We start from the raw sequence: 21,862 nt of genomic DNA on the forward strand, positions 1-21,862 counted from the left end.
CCGCTATAACAACAAATCAAAAAAATTCAAAATGAATTTAAAAAAATCAAAGAGTTGTATATTTTACAGTGCTACGAATCCTTTTGTATGCGAGACCAACTCACACTTGACCACTTTTTTTAAAATCCGTGAGAACTGTTTGATTTTTTGGTGCCCCCGTCTCTGCTAGCTAAGCTATCTCTGTACCAAGTAGATCCCACAACTTCGTACTCCTGAATTTAAGTTTTTGAAAATCTCGTAAGAACGTCTTGATTTTCCGGAACAAAAAGTAAATGTCTGTCCCCATGATGTAGTTTAATATTACTTATGTCTGTCTGTAAGTACCAAACGTCAAAATCGGTTAAATAGATAGTAAAAGCTGAAAGACAAACATACAGGAACACTCTCGTATTTATCATACATATTGGTATGGAATAGCATCAGCTATAGTTTTGGTCCGCGACTTTATTCGCGTGTTTTGTATAAGTACCTACTCACCTGGTTTTCGTTTTTTTAATTCTTTAAGGATTCTTTAATTTATCATAAAGTATCCCATGTTACTCTTCAGATGTGTTTGTACAAATCAGGTTAAATTAATTCTAACAGACAAACAAATAGACGAACTTTCAGATTTTAAATATGTTAGGTAGATATGATAGTATTAGGTATATAGATATAAAAAACAATCAATTACCAACATTGATATCGTAATTTATCTAGGATAATAATTAAGAATACAATGTATGATGCCATAGTCCAAAGACGAAATGCCGGCACATCGCAATTGGCCTAGGCATTCCTCAAGAATGCCCAGAGCACTCAGTCCGAAGCCAAGACTTCTATGTAAAAAGTTTTCAGCCCCATTTAGAATTATCTAAATCCTAGTCAAAAGCCGAATCTCAATTTTGTAAATTCGACTTTGGATTGGATTACCTGGACCAACCGCGATGTGCCGACATTTTGGCTACGACATACGCATACAATGTATGAATGATCTAGATACAAGTGTAAATTAAAAATTTATAACACCCCCGACAAGTGAAGTTACAGTAACTAGAAAAGACCGAAAAGACCTGATAACTTTCAAACGGCTGAACCGATTTTCTTGGACTATTCCGCGCCTACGATCCAAAGTATAAGAGTTTTCCAAAACATCATTTTCAAATAAATAATTATGTATCAAGGCAACTTCCATCTTGACAGCGAGTATTTATTCATCCAAGCTTGACAGCTTGACATTTGTCCATTGACATAATATTATGAACCTAACGGTTATGTAACCTTCTTTTCTACAAGAAAACTAGAAAAGAGCTGATAACTCTTAAACGGCTGCACCAATTTTTTTGGATTATAGCTAAGAACACTCTCGATCAAGCCACCTTTCAAACAAAAAAAACTAAATTAAAATCGGTTCATTCGTTTAGGCGCTACGATGCCACAGACAGATACACAGATACACAGATACACAGATACACAGATACACAGATACACAGATACACAGACACACAGATACACAGATACACAGATACACACGTCAAACTTATAACACCCCTCTTTTTGGGTCGGGGGTTAAAAATGTATTTAATCGCAAATTAAGTAAGTAATGATAATATCTATCAAATGAACGACCTTTGTGTTAAACCTTTACGTAAAGTTCGACCTTTCAATATTACTTCGTAAAGGGTTGTTCTTCAAAGGTGTGTACTACTGATAATTTATTTATTTTTTACCCTATTACATTAACGCATACTTATTAAAATTTGTTGATTGCATTTACCTAGTTACCTAATATAAAAATTTAGCAATTTTTTTAGAATATGATGTTAATGCCCTAAGTCATATTACACTTTCGGGTTTCAATTTTAATTTTATTTCATATCCATACTCCATACTAATATTATAAATGAGAAAGTGTGTCTGTCTGTCTGTCTTTTCAAGGCCCAACAGCTTAACCGATTCTGATGAAATTTGGTACAGGGTTAGCTTATATCCCGGGGACGGGCATAAGTAGACTACTTTTTATCCAGGGAAATCAAAGAGTTACGGGATTCCTAAAAACCCATCCGCTTAACCGATTTGTATGAAATTTGGTGCTGAGGTAGCTTGCGTCCCTGTTATTGACATAGGCAACTTTTTATCCCGGAAATCAAACAGTTCCCACGGGATCTTTAAAAACCTAAATCCACGCGGACGAAGTCGCGGGCATCCTCTAGTTAGTTATAAGTTTAATATTCATTTTGTATTATTCGAGATATCATCTCTTACTTTTTCGACGATACGATTTAAATATTGATAGCTTGATGCCCAGAAATGATTTATACCTACTTAAATTTATAAATCTTATTGTTAATTAACAACAAATCGCATGTTACTTACGTTACAAACGATCAATGCGTGAGCAAAATAAACTAAGTAGGTACCTAAGTATGAAAAAATCACCGGCTACTAACAAACTTCACGATAAACGCACGCATAACGCTTGTATAAATAAGATCTAGGGTCAACATACAGGATTAGGTATGATAATAATTTTAAAACTAAAATAAATATTAAATCAAAAACTAAAATGAATTAAGGGTCTTATACGCTAAACATGCTCACGAATTACCTTTGTTTAACGTATTAAACAGAAATATTTTGAGAAACAAAAAATAGTGTAGCAAGTTTAAAAGATTGATCTTCTTTGAGAGCCTTTCGGATTTGACGAAAATACCTTATTTATCCAAAGAAAAAATGAAACACATTGCTAAAATCACGAAAAATCAACCAAAACGCCTTGTAAAGTTCCCGTAAATATGATTTGTCTACTGCAGTAAACACGAAACAAAAATCCTTTTTACAAATGAAAGAAATTGAAGTATTATTGGCCTATCTTATTTTAGACTTTTGTGCTTTCATTATTTAATGAAAAACATTCAAGCGCTCCAAGTATTTCCACAAAAATTCTCCATACAAAATCGTATGGGGATTTGCGATACAAAATCTCACTGATATAACAGGAAGCGCACGACTACGAAGTACGCAAAGACTACAATATTATAAGTACGAGCCGAATTTTCACTCTGCCGACGGCCTTCGAAGGGGGACTACGCCTCTCGCCGCCAGCTCTACTTTTACGCGGGAATCGTGAACTTCAAATCGTACACGCAAAAACAACAAGTAAAATATAGCAAGTTTAAAAAAAGTAGATTTAAGTCGATTAAATTAATTATTTGCTGAGACATATTTTGGCATTTAGTTATCGGTTGGTTTTTAGGATTTCGTCAAAAAACGGTTTCGTTATCTGTAAAATTTGCTATAATTTTAAAAACCCAAAATGGCCGCCGCTCCAATTTGTCATTTTCACACTATGGGTGTCGTTTTCAGCTTTTTAGGGGTGACAAAGAACGAATATCATATTATTTTTGAAATCCAAAACGGCCGCCGAAAAATTTTTACATTATGGGCCTCATATTCAAGGTTTTGGGGGTGTCTAAAAACGGATATGCTATTATTCTTTAAATCCAAGATGGTTCTTTAAATCCAAGATGGCTATTGCACTAATTTGTTACTTTCAAAGTCAAAGTCAAAATCATTTATTTAAAGTAGGTACAATTGTACTCCTTTTGATGGTCGAAATTGTTAAATTTGTACCATATAGTGGTGATAATTAATTACGTAACTTAAAACTAAAGCTACGAGGGTTCCAAACGCGCCCAAGTCTGAGAAAAGCCCGCAACAAACTCAGCCTTTCGCATTATAGGTTACATTTCAAGGTTATCGGGGTGGTTGAGAACGAATATGGTATTATTTTTGAAATCCAAGATGGCCGCTGGGTCAATGTGACATTTTCATACTATGGGTGTAGTTTAATACAAATACAAATGATTAATTGCAGGATTGCAGGTACAATGATAGTGTTACAGAGTTATTAAGCACAACAATCCGCCAACTAAATTATTAAGTACACCAACATCTACAATCCGCCATACAATGGGTATGGAAAATTTATTTTTCCCAAGTTTAACTGTTAGGTATTAGAATTTGTCAGGAATGTTATCACAATATTAAACACACACAACTATTAAATTAACATTAAATTATTAATTTCAAAACAAAATTGAGTTTTATTACAAAATCATCAGCAATATATAAAACAGAGTGCAATTTACAACAGCACTCGGAGTTCCATGTTGTGAGTCGTGACGATAAAGGTCGTACTATTTTGCTGCCACTTTTTTCTATATATCTTACGTCTTTATTATAGTTAGGTTATTACTATCTATGCTTGCTCACTCCTGATTTTTTTACAAAAAAAAAATATTATTATACTTATTACTTGCAAAACCTCAAAATTTCGTCCGCGTGGGTTGTATCCATTTGTGTCGGAGTCTTACTGCGCATACGTAAGCGCGCTAGTGGCTGGATACTTGCCTACTTGGACATAGATACCTACGACTGAAATCGGCCGGCAGCGAATAGCCCCGTTAACTACTTAAACTAAAACTTCATCGAGACCACTGCAGCGAGGCATTGTACACGGACACCCAAGATGCTGGCAGTATTACCCCTTTGGATGGCTAAGCTAATTCTTTGCCCAAAGTAAGCTGTCAGCTAGCGGATCCCCGGTTGACTCGGTAACCCTTTTCGATATTTCGTCAAAAAGAGTTCAAGCCCCCGGGCCCCACGGCCTCCACGTCAAAAAGGTCAATTTTTCATATAAAATGTAGGCTATGTCACTCGGATCATACCTAATAAAGAATAGACACCACACTTATCAAAATCGGCCCAGTAATTTAGGCGCTACGGTGTGGAACAAACAGAATCTGATACATACGTACATAGACTGCTAAAATCATACCCCTTCCTCTTGGCTTTGCCGTAGTCGGGTAAATAGATTAAAACAAATTTGGTCCATTTAAAAATCCACCCCAACTGGACATTGGTAAAATTTATTTCAACCCATTAATAATAGTCGCAAATAAATAATAGATAGTATAATTTATTCATTTTACTGAAGACTGGTCGGGCAAATACCAGCCGTGGAAGCATCGAGGAGCCTGCGAGGGGGTAACGAAATCTACCCTCGCAATTTCTTCTAAATTCTTTGCATTTAACACGAGCAATGTAACTTTGTGGTCGTCTTTACCCCACAATACTGCGCTGAGCACAACGCCGTCATCCTCATCCTGTAAAATTATAAAATTCAATACCTACACTTTCGCATATTTATAAATATTAACTAACTTATGCTCGCGACTATCCGCGTAGACTATACAAATTTCAAACCTCTTCTTTATCCCCTTATGGGCAGAATTCTCAAAAATCCTTTCTTAGCTGATTTCTACGTCATAATATCCATCTGCATGCCAAATTTCACTTCGATCCGTCCAGTAGTTTGAACTGTGCGAAATAAATATATCAGTCAGAAAGTCAGTCAGCTTTTTCTTTTATATAAGGACTAGAGGATGGAATAGAATAGAATAGATTTTTATTCAAATAAACTTTTACAAGTGCTTTTGAATCGTCAAATAATTTACCACTGGTTCGGATGCCCGCGACTTCGTCCGCGTGGATTTAGGTTTTTAAAGATCCCGTGGGAACTGTTTGATTTTCCGGGATAAAAGTTGCCTATGTCAATTACAGGGACGCAAGCTACCTCGGTACCAAATTTCATACAAATCGGTTAAACGGATGGGTTTTTGGGAATCCCGCGGGAACTCTTTGATTATCCGGGATAAAAGAAGCCTATGCCCGTCCCCGTGATATAAGATAACCCTGCACCAAACATCAGAATCTGTTGGGCCATGAAAAGGTAGCAGACAGACAGACACACTTTCGCATTTATAATATTAGTATGGATATGGAGTATCGATGTACCTTTGCATCTGGATGAGGAATGAATATAGGCTCGCTGGGATAGGTATGCGGCTCGTGCCATATTATGAACTTCCCTGTTTCGGTATTCACTTTTATAAGCTGAAAGATAAAAATTTTAATGGATAAGTAAACATCTGAATGAAAAGAGCAACCGCCGAGTTTCTTGCTGGTTCTTCTCGGTAGATTCCGAACCAATGCTAGATGCATTTGACGATTCTTGTAAAAGTTTAATTGAATAAACATGTTTTGATTTTGATTTTTGAACCACAGACAGACCAGACTCGTATAAAATAACAGGTAGGTACATGTTATTACTTATTAGGCCAATAATGAAATTTTTCAGATAGAAAAACACATTATCTTAATATTTTAGCCCGTCCCGGGTATCGAACCCTGGGCCTAGTCATTCGTAGTCGAACAGGCTTCCTCCTTTCGGTGGCGATCCCACTCAAGGGCTTATTAAAGAGGCGGATCAACAAATTCCTGAAAATCCGGCTACGCATTGGCGGTTCCTCTGATGATGCAAATGATCATGGGTTGCGGTAGTTAAAAAAGGATAACTTAACAGTGATTTAAAAGTTAGTTGGTTGGTCAGTGGACCAAAGAGGTACTACTCACTATTCCACTATACCCTGTATCTACATCAGAACCGATTCCATAGCAATATTTGTACGGTCGTCCTGCAAACAAAGAAAAAAACAAATGAGCAACTTTCAAATTGACTTTGAATTTCGTTTATCTATATACCAGTATTAAAAATACGCAAATGTGTTTGTTTGTCCTTCCTTCACGCCCTAACTAAGTAACCAATCGACTTGATTTTTGGACAGAAATAGTTAAAAGGACGGAGAGTAACACAGGCTAGGTTGTCCGCGTGGCTTTAGATTTCAATAAATCCTATGGGAAGTCTCTAGATTTTCCGGGATAAAAAGTAGCCTATGTCACTCTCCGAATCTTTGACTATAAACATGCAAAATATTTTCTCCGTTGCGCCGTGATTAACGAACAAACCAACAGACAAACACACTTTCGCATTTAATTATACCTAATATGGATCGTGACAAAGGATGGGTATGGGAAGTGAAGTAGTGATAATTACCATTGAATTCGTAATTGATCCTCGGTGCTTCAATTCCAATATCGGCAAGAAGTTTAGCTTCAACTTTAGACATCGGGGGTGCATCGAGCGGGATGATTATGCGCTTGGGTCGACTCTGGACCCATTGGCCGTAGTCTGGGTTACTTTGCATTGACTGTTGGATAGGTTAATGTAATCATTATTAATGTACCTACAATCTACATGTCTTACAAGTTTCAGCAACATTCTTTTCTCTCAGGGTATAGACCTAAGTTTTGAAATCCTCCTGCGTTGATGTCGGTCATGTATATTATCTACAGTAGAGAAAGTCTTCCTAGCAACGTTCCTAGTAGTTTTGGTCTTATAAGTCGAAGATCCCGTTCGATTTCCAGCAGAAAAGAATAGAATAATTTTTACCAAATAGTTGAACTTTTTGTTCAAACGTGCTTTTGAATCGTAAAAATACCACAGAGAGAAATAAGCCGTAACCATGCTATCGGCAAACCTGTGCCGTCAAATCAATATTTTTACGTTCCGATATGATGCCCCGTAACAATTAGGGGGATCGTCCCCCGTGGCTCGCGGCATTGACTTCGAGGGACCTATTTACGGAACGTTCGTTGACCTCTAGCGTCAGTCAAATGTTTTATTTGCAATATGTTGTGAACAATTAAAATACAGGATTTAAAAAAATCTTAGTGTTTTTATGGTCTTTTATCAGTAATAAGTGTTTGCTTGCGTTCTGGTTACATACTGTATAAACTACCATACCTTTTTCAGACCTGAAAGCTTGCTTCCATTTAGACTGCATTACCACCAGGTTTAATCGCAGTCAAGGGCTAACTTATTATCTTATAGTTGGCCTTCAGTGAAACTTTACCTTGATAGCATCCAGATGCATGGCATCAAGGACTTTTCCATCTTTGTACGAGCACAAATCGAGCATCACTTTTCCGTCTTGCTCGAAGCTGTTAATTATGTGCATGAAGTATAATGTGTCTGTGGTGTACTGAGTTGTTTCACCAGTCTCCCGATGGATGAGGATAACTTTTGTCTGAAAATATCCGAGATAACCTGATATAGAACAAGTGTACAAGTGTAAATTAAAAATTTATAACACCCCCGACAAGTGAAGGTTACAGCCACTAGAAAATGGCTGATAACTTTCAAACGGCTGAACCGATTTTCTTGGATTATAGCTAAGAACACTCTCGATCAAGCCACCCTTCAAACAAAAAAAAACTAAATTAAAATCGGTTCAATCGTTGCCTACGATGCCACAGACAGATACACAGATACACACGTCAAACTTATAACACCCATCTTTTTGGGTTGGGAGTTAAAAAGAAATCTTAGGACTGTACTATGTAGCAATGACCTCACCGTTTGTTAGGTATATCGTGGTAAAAATTGTGATTTCAATAACAAAGTTCTTACTAATATTGTAACATTTCGTGTTTTGTCTGCTAAGTTCCTTGCCGGCTCTTCTTAGAAGAACTTGCTTTCCTTACAACAGCATAAATAATCTTTTTTCAACCGCAATTTTGCTGAGAATGTACAAACCTCGTATTCTGGATAGGAGACCAGAGTGGTAGAGAATGGTCCAGAAATGATGTATCGACGCATCATGTTCACCAAAGAAACGCATAAGGGTTGTTCAATGATGACGAAGTAGTTCTCGGTTATACCTACAAAGTTTATAGTACTTAATTAATTACTGTAAATTATAATCCAGGCCAAAATTGTTATCAGATTTGTCTGATCGTGAAATCGCTGGCCCAATTCAAAGTTTTTGAGGTAAAAGTTCTTAGCTGGACTTGAGAAATTGCTTTAGAGTGATCTTTTTTCGGACAGAGGTAACTTGCATAGTACACGTAAATTCTGAAATAGCCGCCAAACGGATCAGCTATTTTGAGACCGCCATCTTTAACTGAGGTAGATTAAAAGTTCCATTTTTTCTTACTTCGCGCGCGCACTTGTAGGTACAGTATTCACTAATGATAGTAATTTTTTGTTGTACGATTAGATAAACTTTCATAAAATGATATACTACCGAACGAATGCATGTAGGCTGGATTGAGTTTCCATCTTGGCTTGACACTGCCCACGATCTCTGCCGTCTCAAACATGTTGCCTGCAACATTTTACTACTAAAATTATAATAGTAATTTACAAACAATAGTATACCATCAAATAACTTCATTCCTTGTAATTTAATTTCGTTCAAGTTAAGGATGAACCTACTGAAGAATAGGATCCGATATTAATGTCATAATTTTAGATTCCTCTCTCTCGAAACCTCTTGGTACGTCTTGGAAGAACTATATGTATATAACTATGACTATATGTATATAACTATATATACTATGACTCCATTTCTCATCGATTTATCTCAATAATCTCAATAATATGTGTATTATAATAATTATGTTATATAGTTATACAGAACAGTTATCTTGATATTTTAAACACACTTCATGACTAAGTCACTATACTTAAATTACAATAATAATTAAGCGTAAAAGCACAAAATTTCCCAACAGGCATTTGGGTAATATACCTATAACTTACCTTTTCCATTGTTGGTAAACTTCACTACGACATAACCTTTGGCAGTGCTCAAACCAACATTATAGACATCACCTACAACAATTTATAAAATTTAGAAGTTGTATTAAAAAAAGTTACAAGTAAAATAAAAAATAAAAGTCAAAAACTCGCTCCCAACTAATGCAACCACCACGGAAGTTATTTATGAAGATACCTGTCGATCTTCATATAAAAATTATACATTTTCGGAATCTATACCTACATTTCTTTCATTTGATTCGATACCAAACGCGTTACTGACTTGACCATAGATTTAAAATACTAATATTATTTGGATTTCTGTGGACTTGACTGATTTTTGTAAAGATCAGTTTTGTGGGATTTTTCATGACCGGTAATAACCGTAGTTCAAGCCAAACGATACCTCCAGTAACAATTTAATTAGAAATTTGGCAATTCAAATATTATGTACCTACAGCTAGTATTATGGATAACACAAGCACCTGATATTTGAATGGACAAATCAACGTATGGCTCAAACCGCTAAGTCTAGAAACCTGAGGATTTGTATGTAGATAGGTTCTCTTTATAATTTTGACCCGCACTAAGAAGAAATCCAAAAATTCCACCCAAGCTGAGCAAAACACCCCGGTTAGTTAGCCAAATAATAAGCCGTGTACCATTAGGCATCACATGGGGATGAGCTGTGTGAAAGACTATCATCAGGGGCTCCGGAAGACGCTTTTTTTCTAACGTCTCCAGACTTTTCGGGTCCACTCTGCAATCAAAAATTATTTAACGGTTAATAAACACATAAAAAAATGAACAACACCTTTTCAATGCATTTAAAATTGTGCATTGTAAAGTTTACATCTCATATTATTGCGGCTATTCTCAAAAGTAGGTAATTGGTTTACGGGTTATTGCCAGTAAAAGAGTACTTATGTTAAGTACATAGTACACTGGGTTCACTTGATCACGTCACCAAAATTCAAAATTCAATACAAAATTCAAAATATTTTTGTTCAATTAAACTTTTACGTATATAAGTGCTTTTGAATCGTCAAAAGCATCTACCCAATGCAATCATAACTTGCCAGCAGGTCTGATTGCAGCCAAGCGCTAGACTATAAAATTAAAAAAAAAATACTTACTGATAGAGCACGGGTACTTCAGTCATGGCATAGATTTGATCACCAAAAGGATACACGGACACCACTGTGTTGTCCGTCTGTTCTATGGTGAAGTTGAACATTGATGATATTCTGTAACAACAACAACAATATTTGACATACTAAACTTTACTCGCATAGGTTGAAGAACCGATAACAGTTGGACACCCAAGATACTGGCAACTGGACCTCAAAAAGTGCAGCATTAGTAGATCCACCCTTAACTGGACCTAGACGATATCAAGAGTCGCAGGGAGCCGCTGGGACAGATGGTACAAGACCGCGGTGTGGGAACAATGGACCATTTGTCCATAGGTAGATAGGTATAGTCTATCGGTTAGCGACCACCGAACTCCACTCATTCCGATTATGTAATCTGATAAACTCAAATTAATTCATGGTTTATACTAAAGCAGTGTAAGAGGTGAGGTGAGCGAGGAATTCGTTTTATAGTCTCCAAAATACAGATCATCTAGTGTTTTTAACTATGGAAAGCGAATCCTATTTTTTTTTTAAAGAATATTAGCCATGTTAAATGACTAATATTCCCCTTTCCTCTCCAACTAAGCGTCAGGCTTGTGCTAGGAGTAGGTACGACAATAATGCAACGGGCGGGGTTTGAACCGTCGACCTTTCGGTTTTCAGACCACTCCTGTACCGGTTGAGCTATTGAGGCTTTTTAATAATTTAATAATAATTTGGAATCCTATTTAATAATTTATTTATTTAAGAAAGTTTATTTTCATATGAATTTAAGTAGGTGCTTATGGATGGTCGTCATCAAAAGTTTCGCCTTCCGGTACGTGGTTTCCATATCAGTAGCAGACGGATCCATCGTTCATCTGTGATCCTTCTTCTAGGAGCTGCATTGGATACGTTGCCATCATCGCGCGGCGCTGCCATCGCGTGTTCTGTTTGTTTTAAGACTTTTAACCTTGAACCAGTACTAATCGTACAACAGAACCAGGCAATAGAATGATTGCGTCATGGTAACTACTGCCGACGCCCTAATACAGTCTACACCATAGTTGTGCCATTTAGACCGTGTTAACGACTCTAATATCAGTTACACGCCTAGGAGCGGTTAATATTATATTATAACTAGGTATCTACAGGACCACTTGGTCAATAAACGTAATACAAAGGTTGGATATTATCAAAGTCTGCGTGTATTGTTCATGTGTTTTCTATTCCGGTTGAACTTCTTAATCTTGATGATACATAGACTATGCCTACAACCCATATAAGCCTAGAAGTGAGAGGATCGTGTGAAAAGCAGGAGGAGGAATTGATATTGAGCATACAACAAAATTGTTGAACTTAAATATTAACTTCAATGATAATAATTTGCAGACAGGAAAAATTACACATATAAACCACCACAGTTTAATCGTTAATTTTTTTTGTTAACTCATAATATGGCATGCCCAATGATAATAAATCACACTAATACTATAAAGGCGGAAGTTTGTATGTGTGTGTGTGTGTGTGTGTGTGTGTATGTTTGTTACTCCTTCACGCAAAAACTACTAGACGGATTTGGCTGAAAGGAATGGAGATAGATAATATCCAGGATTAGCATATAGGCTACTTTTATCCCGGAAAATCAAAGAGTTCCCACAGGATTTAGAAAAACCTAAATCCACGCGGGCGAAGTAATTAATAAATTATTGCTAATACTTGTCAAAAATAGTACGGCAGGGGTCTGGAACAGCCTGGGTCCCAAATTCCGTGACCACGATTCGATTGGCAGCAGTGTTCTTTTTGTACACGTCAGATTCCAGGAACTTGCACTGGTAGGTAGCCTGGCCATCTTTTACGGCGAATCTGCAACAATATTATTGAAAATCAAGACTTGGTATTTGTACCCAGCAATGAGATAACACTTAATACGTGGTTAAGTCAGTAGATTAAGTAACAAAGTTCCTACGACGATGGCCTGCCCAGTACCACTTCAAGTTGCTAATGCCTGGATAAAGTTGGCCTACATTGGCGTACATTTTTCATGCTAGGCTATAAAAATTGTGCCGATTTCGTATTTCCTACCTGTGTATTATTGCCATCCCATCAAACATGTGTTGGTACTGACAGTCTCCGATTTTCTTACATCCAGGACCGTTCCTCAAAAGAGTACCTTGTACCCATGATGGAATAGTTGCTATAAAATAATAACCCAAAATAAATGCTTGAAAATGGCTGCTTTTAAATCAAATTATGGGTAGTGAGTAACACTTATTTTGTTAGGTTAAGAATTTTGTTGTATTTAATTAGATTATAATAGGGCTGACATGTATATATAAAATGTATAAAAGCCCTTAAATAAATAAAGAAAAAACAATGCTTGAAAAACCGCCCAAATGCGAGTCAGATTCGCGCACCGAAAGCGAATGTACAGAGTTATATTTTGGTGTTTATTAAGTTTATTGGACTGCCTCAAAAACTTAACTCTTTTTAACAATAAGAAATAAAATATTTTTTATTGAATTAAACTTTTACAAGTTTTTGAATCGTCAAATGCTACCACACTGTGCACATGGTTTGAAATGCCTTTTCTGCCAGACCACACAACTATTGCTAAAACTGTGCTATTTCAACTTCTTTGCATTTTTCCTGTAATATTTACATAAGCCTCTATCAACTACAATTATTATTACAGATTTTTTGCTTTGCAAACTTAAGAGGTAGAGGTAAGTGGGAGCTGGAACGGTTTTATATTTAGAATTTTTTCATATAAATCAAGGAACTATGCGGTTTAATAAAGGACATCAAACTCTTTTTTTTGGAATATGCAGACGAAGTCCTTTCATAATAGATACCTACCCCGTTTGACCTTGTAATCCTATTTTAAAATTTTGTCCCCCTATTTCCTGAAGAAAGATCCCTAAAGGAAAAGGTGACTGACTGACTGACTAATATATCTCACACAGCTCAAACTACGGTCGTATTGGGCTGTTGGCATGCAGATAGCTTTTATAAATAAATAAATACAATGCAAATAAATATATATTCGTACATGGTCGTCTTATCTTATCGTTACCCATACATACGGTTTGGTGCATGGCACGAGTTTTGGTGTATGAATTACCTAAATATAGAGATCAACGTACGATACAGGAAACAGATTAAGTACCTAATGTGATACAAAAACATATTACCACGTAATTAAGAATAATGGCCACGGCGGCCAATTTCGATCCAGACTAGCTAACTAACTACACAGGAGATAATATTATTACAGTGCCCAAGCAGGTGCTCTATTTCCTCACTCTGGTAGCCTGATGGAACGGCAATCAGACATGACCGGTGAAAGAACAGAAAAATTCAATCATGTGCACAATATATTACATTTTTCATAGGAAAGGAAACAAAAGCCGTGATGCCAAGCGATTTAGCGTATACCGGTATGATGTCGTGTAGAAACCAAAGGTTTAATAAAAACTGCTATACCCCTTCAAAGTTACCCCACTTCCATCTTAGAATGCATCATCACTTAACACCAAGTGAGATTGCAGTCAAGGGCTAACTTGGACACCAACGACTACCGGTTCTTTAATTTTGTATCCCATCCATTGGCCTGCATGCCAGTCACTTTGGGTGCACATGCCAATCACTCTACGGGTCTCCTGATTTCTGATCTGATCACGTAGACAAACCCCGAGCCTAACTCAGAAAATTGATAAACGTGTTAAAATTTTATTATAGTTGAAATATACGAGTCTCTACTCCGACATTAATGATATCTCCTCTATTTATTATAGTGATATATATATTATAGTGATTCATGACGCACGGTTATTTCCTTCTATGCTTATTACTCACTAGCGACTCGCCCCGGCTTCGCACGGGTGTTCTATGGAAAAGTGGTTATAATGGCTAAAATATAAATGTTTGGTTTATACTATCGCGGACTTTTTTGTAGGCATTATTGAGTTCTACAACTTTTCTATAGAAGTCAACCATACATCTCTAACCATTAAGGCAGCGTTCGCGAGAATCGTTAACGTACGGCAGTTTTTTCGACGCCTTACTCCACATTTTTCACTACCACGAAAAATCCTATCTATTTTCCGGGATAAAATATAGCCTATACGGATTCGGAAGAATCCCTCTAAGTAATGGTAAAAGAAATTTTGAAATCGGTCCAGTAGTTTTTGAGCCTATTCAATACAAACATACAAAAATACAAAAATACAAAGGTTTCCTCTTTATAATATTAGTATAGATTTATTACCTGTCAGTTTTCCTTTCAAAGGTTCAGTGATCTCTTGCTCGCACGTCCGAAACCATATACCCATGTCATAGTTGGGATAAAGTTTCTTTTCTTCCTCCATTTTACTTCGCTTAATGCACTTATTGCAACCTCCAGTTATCACTGCGTTTGAAATGTACCTGGGTGGTTTTATGTTCAAGTCTTAGACCATGCAGGTCAGATTCAAGATTAGGATGAACTCTACTTTGATGGTTCCACAGGAGATAAACTAAAACAAATATATTTTTAATATACATAATACTACACGTGAAGAAATTATAATAAATTCTTATTTATAATACAGGGTGTCCAAGATTCCATCCTCCATTAGTTCCATCTCTTTCAATACCATGGCTTAGTTTTTGGACTAATTAAAAGGTATGGTCAACAGACGCATGGATTAGCTTTTGAGGCTCGATTAGTCGAATTATTTTATTGTTGGCCTCAACATTAAATTATTTTTAGGTTTATGTGAAAAGCCAACTTGCTCCAGCTTTGTAAGGGCTTATTGCTTACTTAGGCTACATAGGTATTATGAAATTATCTAACCTTCCTCGTAAAATGTTCTAAATGATGATTTAAAACGTCATTAAAATTCACTAAAAATAAGACAGTGAAACGGGGTTGTGACTTATGTTTATTATTTAAAGAAAAATTCTGAAATTTTAAGCGGGAAATGAAGAAAACTACAGAATAAACTAATTCACTATTAAGTAGCAACAAAAAACAAAACATTTTCATTGAAAATTCATTAAGTTGGTAACGAATAATACACCGTTTATTTTAAGTTAATATAAGAAAATTTATTCTAAAAAAAAAGCCCGTAACTACTGTAGTGTAACGGAAAAACGGAAATAATTCACATTAGATCTGCATAACAACAAGAGAAGAAAATAAATTGAGAAACACGAAAAAGAAAGTAGATTAATAACGCTTGTTTACATCGTGAAACCATGAATATATTTCAGTAAGTACCTACGTGAATTATACGTACCGCTGAAAAATCTATGTAGGCTTAATAAAGAATTTCATTTTTAAACTTCGCTACTGAATCCTGGAGATTAGAATACTTCGTGATTGAGAGCACAGATACTGTTATCACTTGACGTTTATTTTGTGTACACTGGGCAAGCATTTAATTCGTGTTAATTTTTTAACCACGGTTAGCGAAATAACGATCCTTATATACGGATGACTCACACTGAACTGCGAGGAGCGTGAGATAAATTTAGACTGCGCGCGGCGTCCAAAACATCTTTTTTCAGATTCCAAGTATTCGTTGTTACGGAATTAACGCTTTATATAAATTGTAAAGTTATTACTTGCGTTGCTTTTACATTGTTTTGCTCATCATGACGTGTGTTGATATGTTCTTTGTATATTGCCTTGAATTTTTAATCCCCGACCCAAAAAGAGGGGTGTTATAAGTTTGACGTGTGTATTTGTGTAACTGTCTGTGGCATCGTAGCTCCTAAACTAATGAACCGATTTTAATTTAGTGTTTTTTTTGTATGAAAGGTGGCTTGATCGAGAGTGTTCTTAGCTATAATCCAAGAAAATCGGTTCAGCCGTTTGAATGTTATCAGCTCTTTTCTAGTTACTGTAACCTTTACTTGTCGGGGGTGATTTACACTTGTTACCTTTGTGTTTACAGATTTCCGTTAATTAAGAAATTAAAAACAAAATCTACTTGTTGTTTTATTTATGGTCTTATCTTAATGATACATTACTGCATAATTAAGATTATAAAATTTTTAATACAAGTGTAATTAGAGCTATATCGATATTTGGTACAAGTAGGTAGAACAATGTACTCACCTGCTTATCTCAAAGTAGCAAAGTCATATTATGTCACTTTATTTTTAATCGCTCCACAACTATCAACTATACCTATATTTATTTTTCATGTAGGTACCAAAATTGTAAATACAAAGTTATGATAAATTAATCTATGTACAAAGGAAATGCTTATCTCTAAACAGAGATTTCTTCCAGCTTCCCCGTGCAGGTATGAGCATTTTTCGATTTATATTAGACTACCTACAATTAATGTTTTTATCCATATTTCTTCCGAATCGTTTCGTAGTTTAGCTACTCGTATCTAGCGGTTCAATTTAAAGCGAAAAAATCAGGACCAAATATTCTCATTCAATTTTCAGGACAAAAAGTATAGCCTATCTGTAGTAGCCCGTCCCCGAGATGCAAGGTATCTTCTGTACCAAATTTCGCAAAAACATTTAAATGGATGTTTCTTTAAAAATCCCGTGGGATCACCACGATTTAGGAATGCAACTCCTTACAGCATCAGGATTGACGAGTTGGGTCCTCGAGTTCAACGACAAAGTCTTTACTTGGAAGGTACCTCGAATATCAATTCATAACCGACAGTTTCTAAATCCCATAAGTTTTGGTGGTCAGGTCCCCTGTAGCACTAGGATTGAGGAACTGGAATCCAATTTTTTATTGGACAATGTCGCAAAGTTTTTCTAGCAAAAAAAATAATTGCTCAAATCGGTTCAGAAATCTCAGTAGACATCTGAGATTCAATCAATCTGTAGACATTTTGAAAAAACTGACCAAGTGCCAGTCAGACTCGCGCACTGAGGGTTCCGTACTCGGGTATTTTTTCCAACATTTTGCACGATAAATCAAAAACTATTGAAAGCCTACCTTTTTCACGACACTCGTTATCCAATTGAAAATTGTAGTTTTGATCAACTTGGTCTGGAAAAACTTTTTGAATTTTGGAATTTTGAATCAAATACCATCTGCTATGTAGGAATATTAACAAACAACTAACAAGCACCTGGGACCTAAATTGTTTAGCTATAGAGATTATTTTATCTTTTACTTAAAGAGAATGCATACAATTATGCATCTTATCATTTGAGTAGATATTCATATGATAAGATGCATAATGGTATGCATTCTCTTAATACCTAAGATCTTAGGTATTTATATTTTAGGTAAGTAGGTAGGTATGTAAAAAATTTGTGTTTGTTTGTCTGGCTGTTTATTGGTCTGTTCTTTACATTAAACGATGCGCAAACGCATAAAAGTTTCTGACATAGCTGATAGGGATGATGACTACTAGTCAAACCAGTGCCTTTTTATCAAACGTCAAAGCGCTCGCTAATTGGGGAGCTTTTATGAAATTCACAGATGTTACAACATTTGACGTAATTTGACGTACTTTTTTTTAGTTAAATCCATAGACTTACGAATTTTCGCTAATCGGTAATTCAAAATGGTAAGCAGACTTAAAACTAGCATCGAATATCGACTTTACGAATTTTGGAGGACACTACTTATATTTATTTATTTATTATTATTGACATTAAAAAATACAGAGAGTTTATGTTACATTCAGCGCCACAAAAATCACAGTTGGTTTTACCGGGCACTGTGTATACTAATTGCAGCTATACAATAAAAATAAAATTATAGAAACCAGCATAATGACAAATTGGTAATGTAGGTACATAGTACTTAATCTAGTGGGTAGGTAAGAACAATGTGCAGCGCGACGCGTAACGTCGTGAACATCGCTGCCAGCGAAACCGGTTGCAATGACTGGAATATTACATACTATACAGGTTGCTCCAAAAAATATTTTTTAAGTTTGTGTTTGTAATTTGTTTCATTAATTTTTTCTTCAAGCGTTTTAGGAAGATTGTTTATTAATGTAGGAACTACAAATTTGAGTCGTCGTTTGCCGTAGTTATTTACAAATTTTGGGGAGTGCAGTCTAGGATTTTTAGGACTTCTTAATTTTTTATTATATTCAACTTTTATTTATAAATCTATAAAATAAATAATTATTATTAAGAAGTAATTTATTTTCGACCTAGGCATCATTCCCATTAGCATACAATAGAAGGCACGCGATTTGCATTGCAAAGTAAACCGGGCAAATGCTATACTATATCCACGGAGAGAAGTTAATATAGGGCTCTCTCGGCTACGTAATTCCATACAAATGACAAAGACAAAAAGTCAGTGGGCGTTCACCATTTTGAGTGATCAATGAATATACAAACGAGCCACAGTTTTACGAACTAACTTTAAAGTTATTTGAGTAGGTAGTGCGGAAAACAGAGGCTCATTTTGTGATTGCATAAACAAGTATTTAAAATAGTATTTTTGTACACCATAGCAAATAAAGTGGTGATAATAATCATAGTGCCAATCGGTTGAGTAGGTAACATGGACTTACGTCAAGCAGTTCTTAACAAACAAAAAACAAATAGGCACACTTTCAGGTAGGTATATAGTATGAATACTAAAAATACAATCAATCACTTTATTATCGTATAAAAGTCTAGAATAGATAATCATTATTATAAACGACTAAGACAAAATGCATCTAATCGCAAATCATGTAATAAAATTGTACCTATTTATAGGTTTGTATCCATGTAATAAATACGTACTTAATGTACTTTGAACTGATGTTGCAACCATCTTGTTAGTTGACTGCAAAAAAGTTGTGTTGTTACAATAATAATTGTTTTTAACCCCCGGCCCAAAAAGAGGGGTGTTATAAGTTTGACGTGTGTATCTGTGTGTCTGTGTATCTGTGTATCTGTCTGTGGCATCGTAGCGCCTAAACGAATGAACCGATTTTAATTTAGTTTTTTTTTTTGTTTGAAAGGTGGCTTGATCGAGAGTGTTCTTAGCTATAATCCAAAAAAATTGGTTCAGCCGTTTAAAAGTTATCAGCTATTTTCTAGTTTTCTTGTAGAAAAGAAGGTTAGATAACCGTTAGGTTCATAATATTCAAGTGTCAATTGACAAATGTCAAGCTGTCAAGAAGGAAGTTGACTAGATATACATAATTATTTATTTGAAAATGATTTGTCGGGGGTGTTGAAAATTTTTAATTTACACTTGTAAATGGTTGTTATTCTTTCTGCAACAATGCATTTCGCATTTGATGAAAAAAGAATTTCAGCTATTAGTGAAATAGTGTCGGCGCATCAGAGGTACCTAGTGCTATCGTCACACTGTACTTAGTTCTTAAACTACAGCAGTAGGTCTTGACGGTCTGTGGACTAATACCAGGGTAAACTAACTGAGTATACCCAATCCTTTTTTCTCCTAGAGGCAAATCCGTCATGGATACCACCGGCCATGGAAAGCACAGTGGTTATATCGGAGTTCCATCCCCTCGCTGACGACGGAGCACAAGGGACTGACAACGCCTCGTTACTCCGCCAGCGGATGTCTGCCGTGGCAGACCCACCACTGGGACACTACGTGCCCCAAACACCGTTACAGGCATGCTGGAACAACACCACGCCAATCAACCCGAGCGAGGACCACACCACAGACCACACCGTGAACGACGGACCGCCTAGTGACATAGTCATATATTTATTTCATGCATTCCAATATTATTACATAATTCATTCAACAATTATTACAATAGGTGTACAGCAATTTTTAGCAGGGAGACGGCGCTGTATTAATCGTCAAAGTAGTCATTTATTTTGTACCTAATAAGCTTCACATCCACATCCACAAGTCCTTCCGAGGGCTAGGGTTCGCGGGAAGGGCAATTACCTTTCTACGTCACCAAACCGGACAGGCGAGAAACCGGTGGGGCCAACACCAACTAACTAACACTCTCCGCTCCTGGGGCTATGTCCCATGGGGGCGTATATTGCGCCCTCTGCTTGGGACACTCAGAGGGACGCGCGGACAACACCCCCTCTCTGCCAGGCAAGTTGTATGTAGTAAGTATGAATAGAAATCGGTAACCATGTTACCAGGGTACACCGGCCCAAGCACTGGTGTTACCCGCAATCAGGCACACGAGGAGGTTACTTTACTGGTACCCCAAGTATTGGGTATACTTGGGATACCAGCCAAGTAACTCCTAATTACGCCAACTAATAACAAGAAGATGCAGGTATAATGGGTCCGAGCTTACAAAGGGAAAATGTTTCCGCCATGTTGGTATATCATGGTGTGTTATCAAAATATATTTATAAATACCAGCTTATGCCCGCGACTTTGTTCGTGGACTACACTAATTTTAAATCCCTAATGTATCCTCTTAGGGGTTGAATTTACAAAAATCCTTACTTAGCCGAAAATCTGCATGCCTGCAAGTTCTTCATAATTTACTCAAAAGCGTGTGAAGTATGTCATCCACACCCGAGAGCAGACCCGTGCTCTGTAGTGATCCGGCGAGGGGTTGATTATTAATGATAATGAGCTATTTTTAACCCCCGACCCAAAAAGAGGGCTGTTATAAGTTTAACGTGTGTATCTGTGTATCTGTCTGTGGCATCGTAGCTCCTAAACTAATGAACCGATTTAATTTAGTTTTTTTTGTTTGAAAGGTGGCTTGATCGAGAGTGTTCTTAGCTATAACCCAAGAAAATCGGTTCAGCCGTTTGAAAGCTCTCAGCTCTTTTCTAGTTACTGTAACCTTCACTTGTCGGGGGTGTCATAAATTTTTAATTTACACTTGTTCATTTGAACAATAAAATATTTTTTTATGTGTGGTAACAATTAACTATAACACTATCCGCTTACAGACAGATATCGGAAATTAAGGTAGATTAAAAAAAAACACAAAGTGTAATAAAACTGTCACAGAAAATGTGAATGGAAAATTAAGTACCTATATATTTTTATGTAACTGTCAGTTATTCAAGGCTTTTTACCAGAAGTTCATAATTGCAATAAAAAATGTTATAGAACATGTTCATTATACATGCAGTAAAATTAAGAGAAACTTAACCAGATTACAAGTTTATTTTTAGCCAAATGTTTATTTATAGTCATTAAAACTGTTCATAGCAATAACGTTTTTTTTTTTTGTTTTGGCCGGGAGATTATTAAAACATGCATAATCATTCCTTGCATAGCTAGGGGTTTGCAAAACTCTACCGAGATCAGTGTTTCCTGCCAGTTATAATCTGGGTACTTTCTAGTAGGCAAACGCGTCCCATCTTAGGCCAC

At 36.2% G+C, this 21,862-nt stretch overlaps 1 protein-coding gene across 1 annotated transcript; it reads right to left on the bottom strand.

The window, feature by feature from the left end:
• Positions 1-4,871: 4,871 nt before the first annotated feature.
• LOC123869309 (carotenoid isomerooxygenase-like) lies at positions 4,872-16,116 on the bottom strand. The gene is made up of 14 exons (XM_045912176.1): positions 15,882-16,116; positions 14,870-15,116; positions 12,685-12,796; positions 12,319-12,465; positions 10,621-10,731; positions 10,147-10,244; positions 9,488-9,559; positions 8,970-9,050; positions 8,480-8,604; positions 7,797-7,970; positions 6,938-7,091; positions 6,457-6,518; positions 5,839-5,937; positions 4,872-5,147 (listed from the first exon to the last, which is right to left on the bottom strand). Exons 2-14 carry the CDS (start codon positions 14,967-14,969, stop codon positions 4,965-4,967), a joined length of 1,518 nt encoding a protein of 505 aa, XP_045768132.1. The 5' UTR covers positions 14,970-15,116; positions 15,882-16,116; the 3' UTR covers positions 4,872-4,964.
• Between the last annotated feature and the right edge of the window lie 5,746 nt (positions 16,117-21,862).

This window comes from Maniola jurtina, chromosome 11, assembly GCF_905333055.1.
Source record: "Maniola jurtina chromosome 11, ilManJurt1.1, whole genome shotgun sequence".
NCBI lineage: Eukaryota > Metazoa > Arthropoda > Insecta > Lepidoptera > Nymphalidae > Maniola > Maniola jurtina.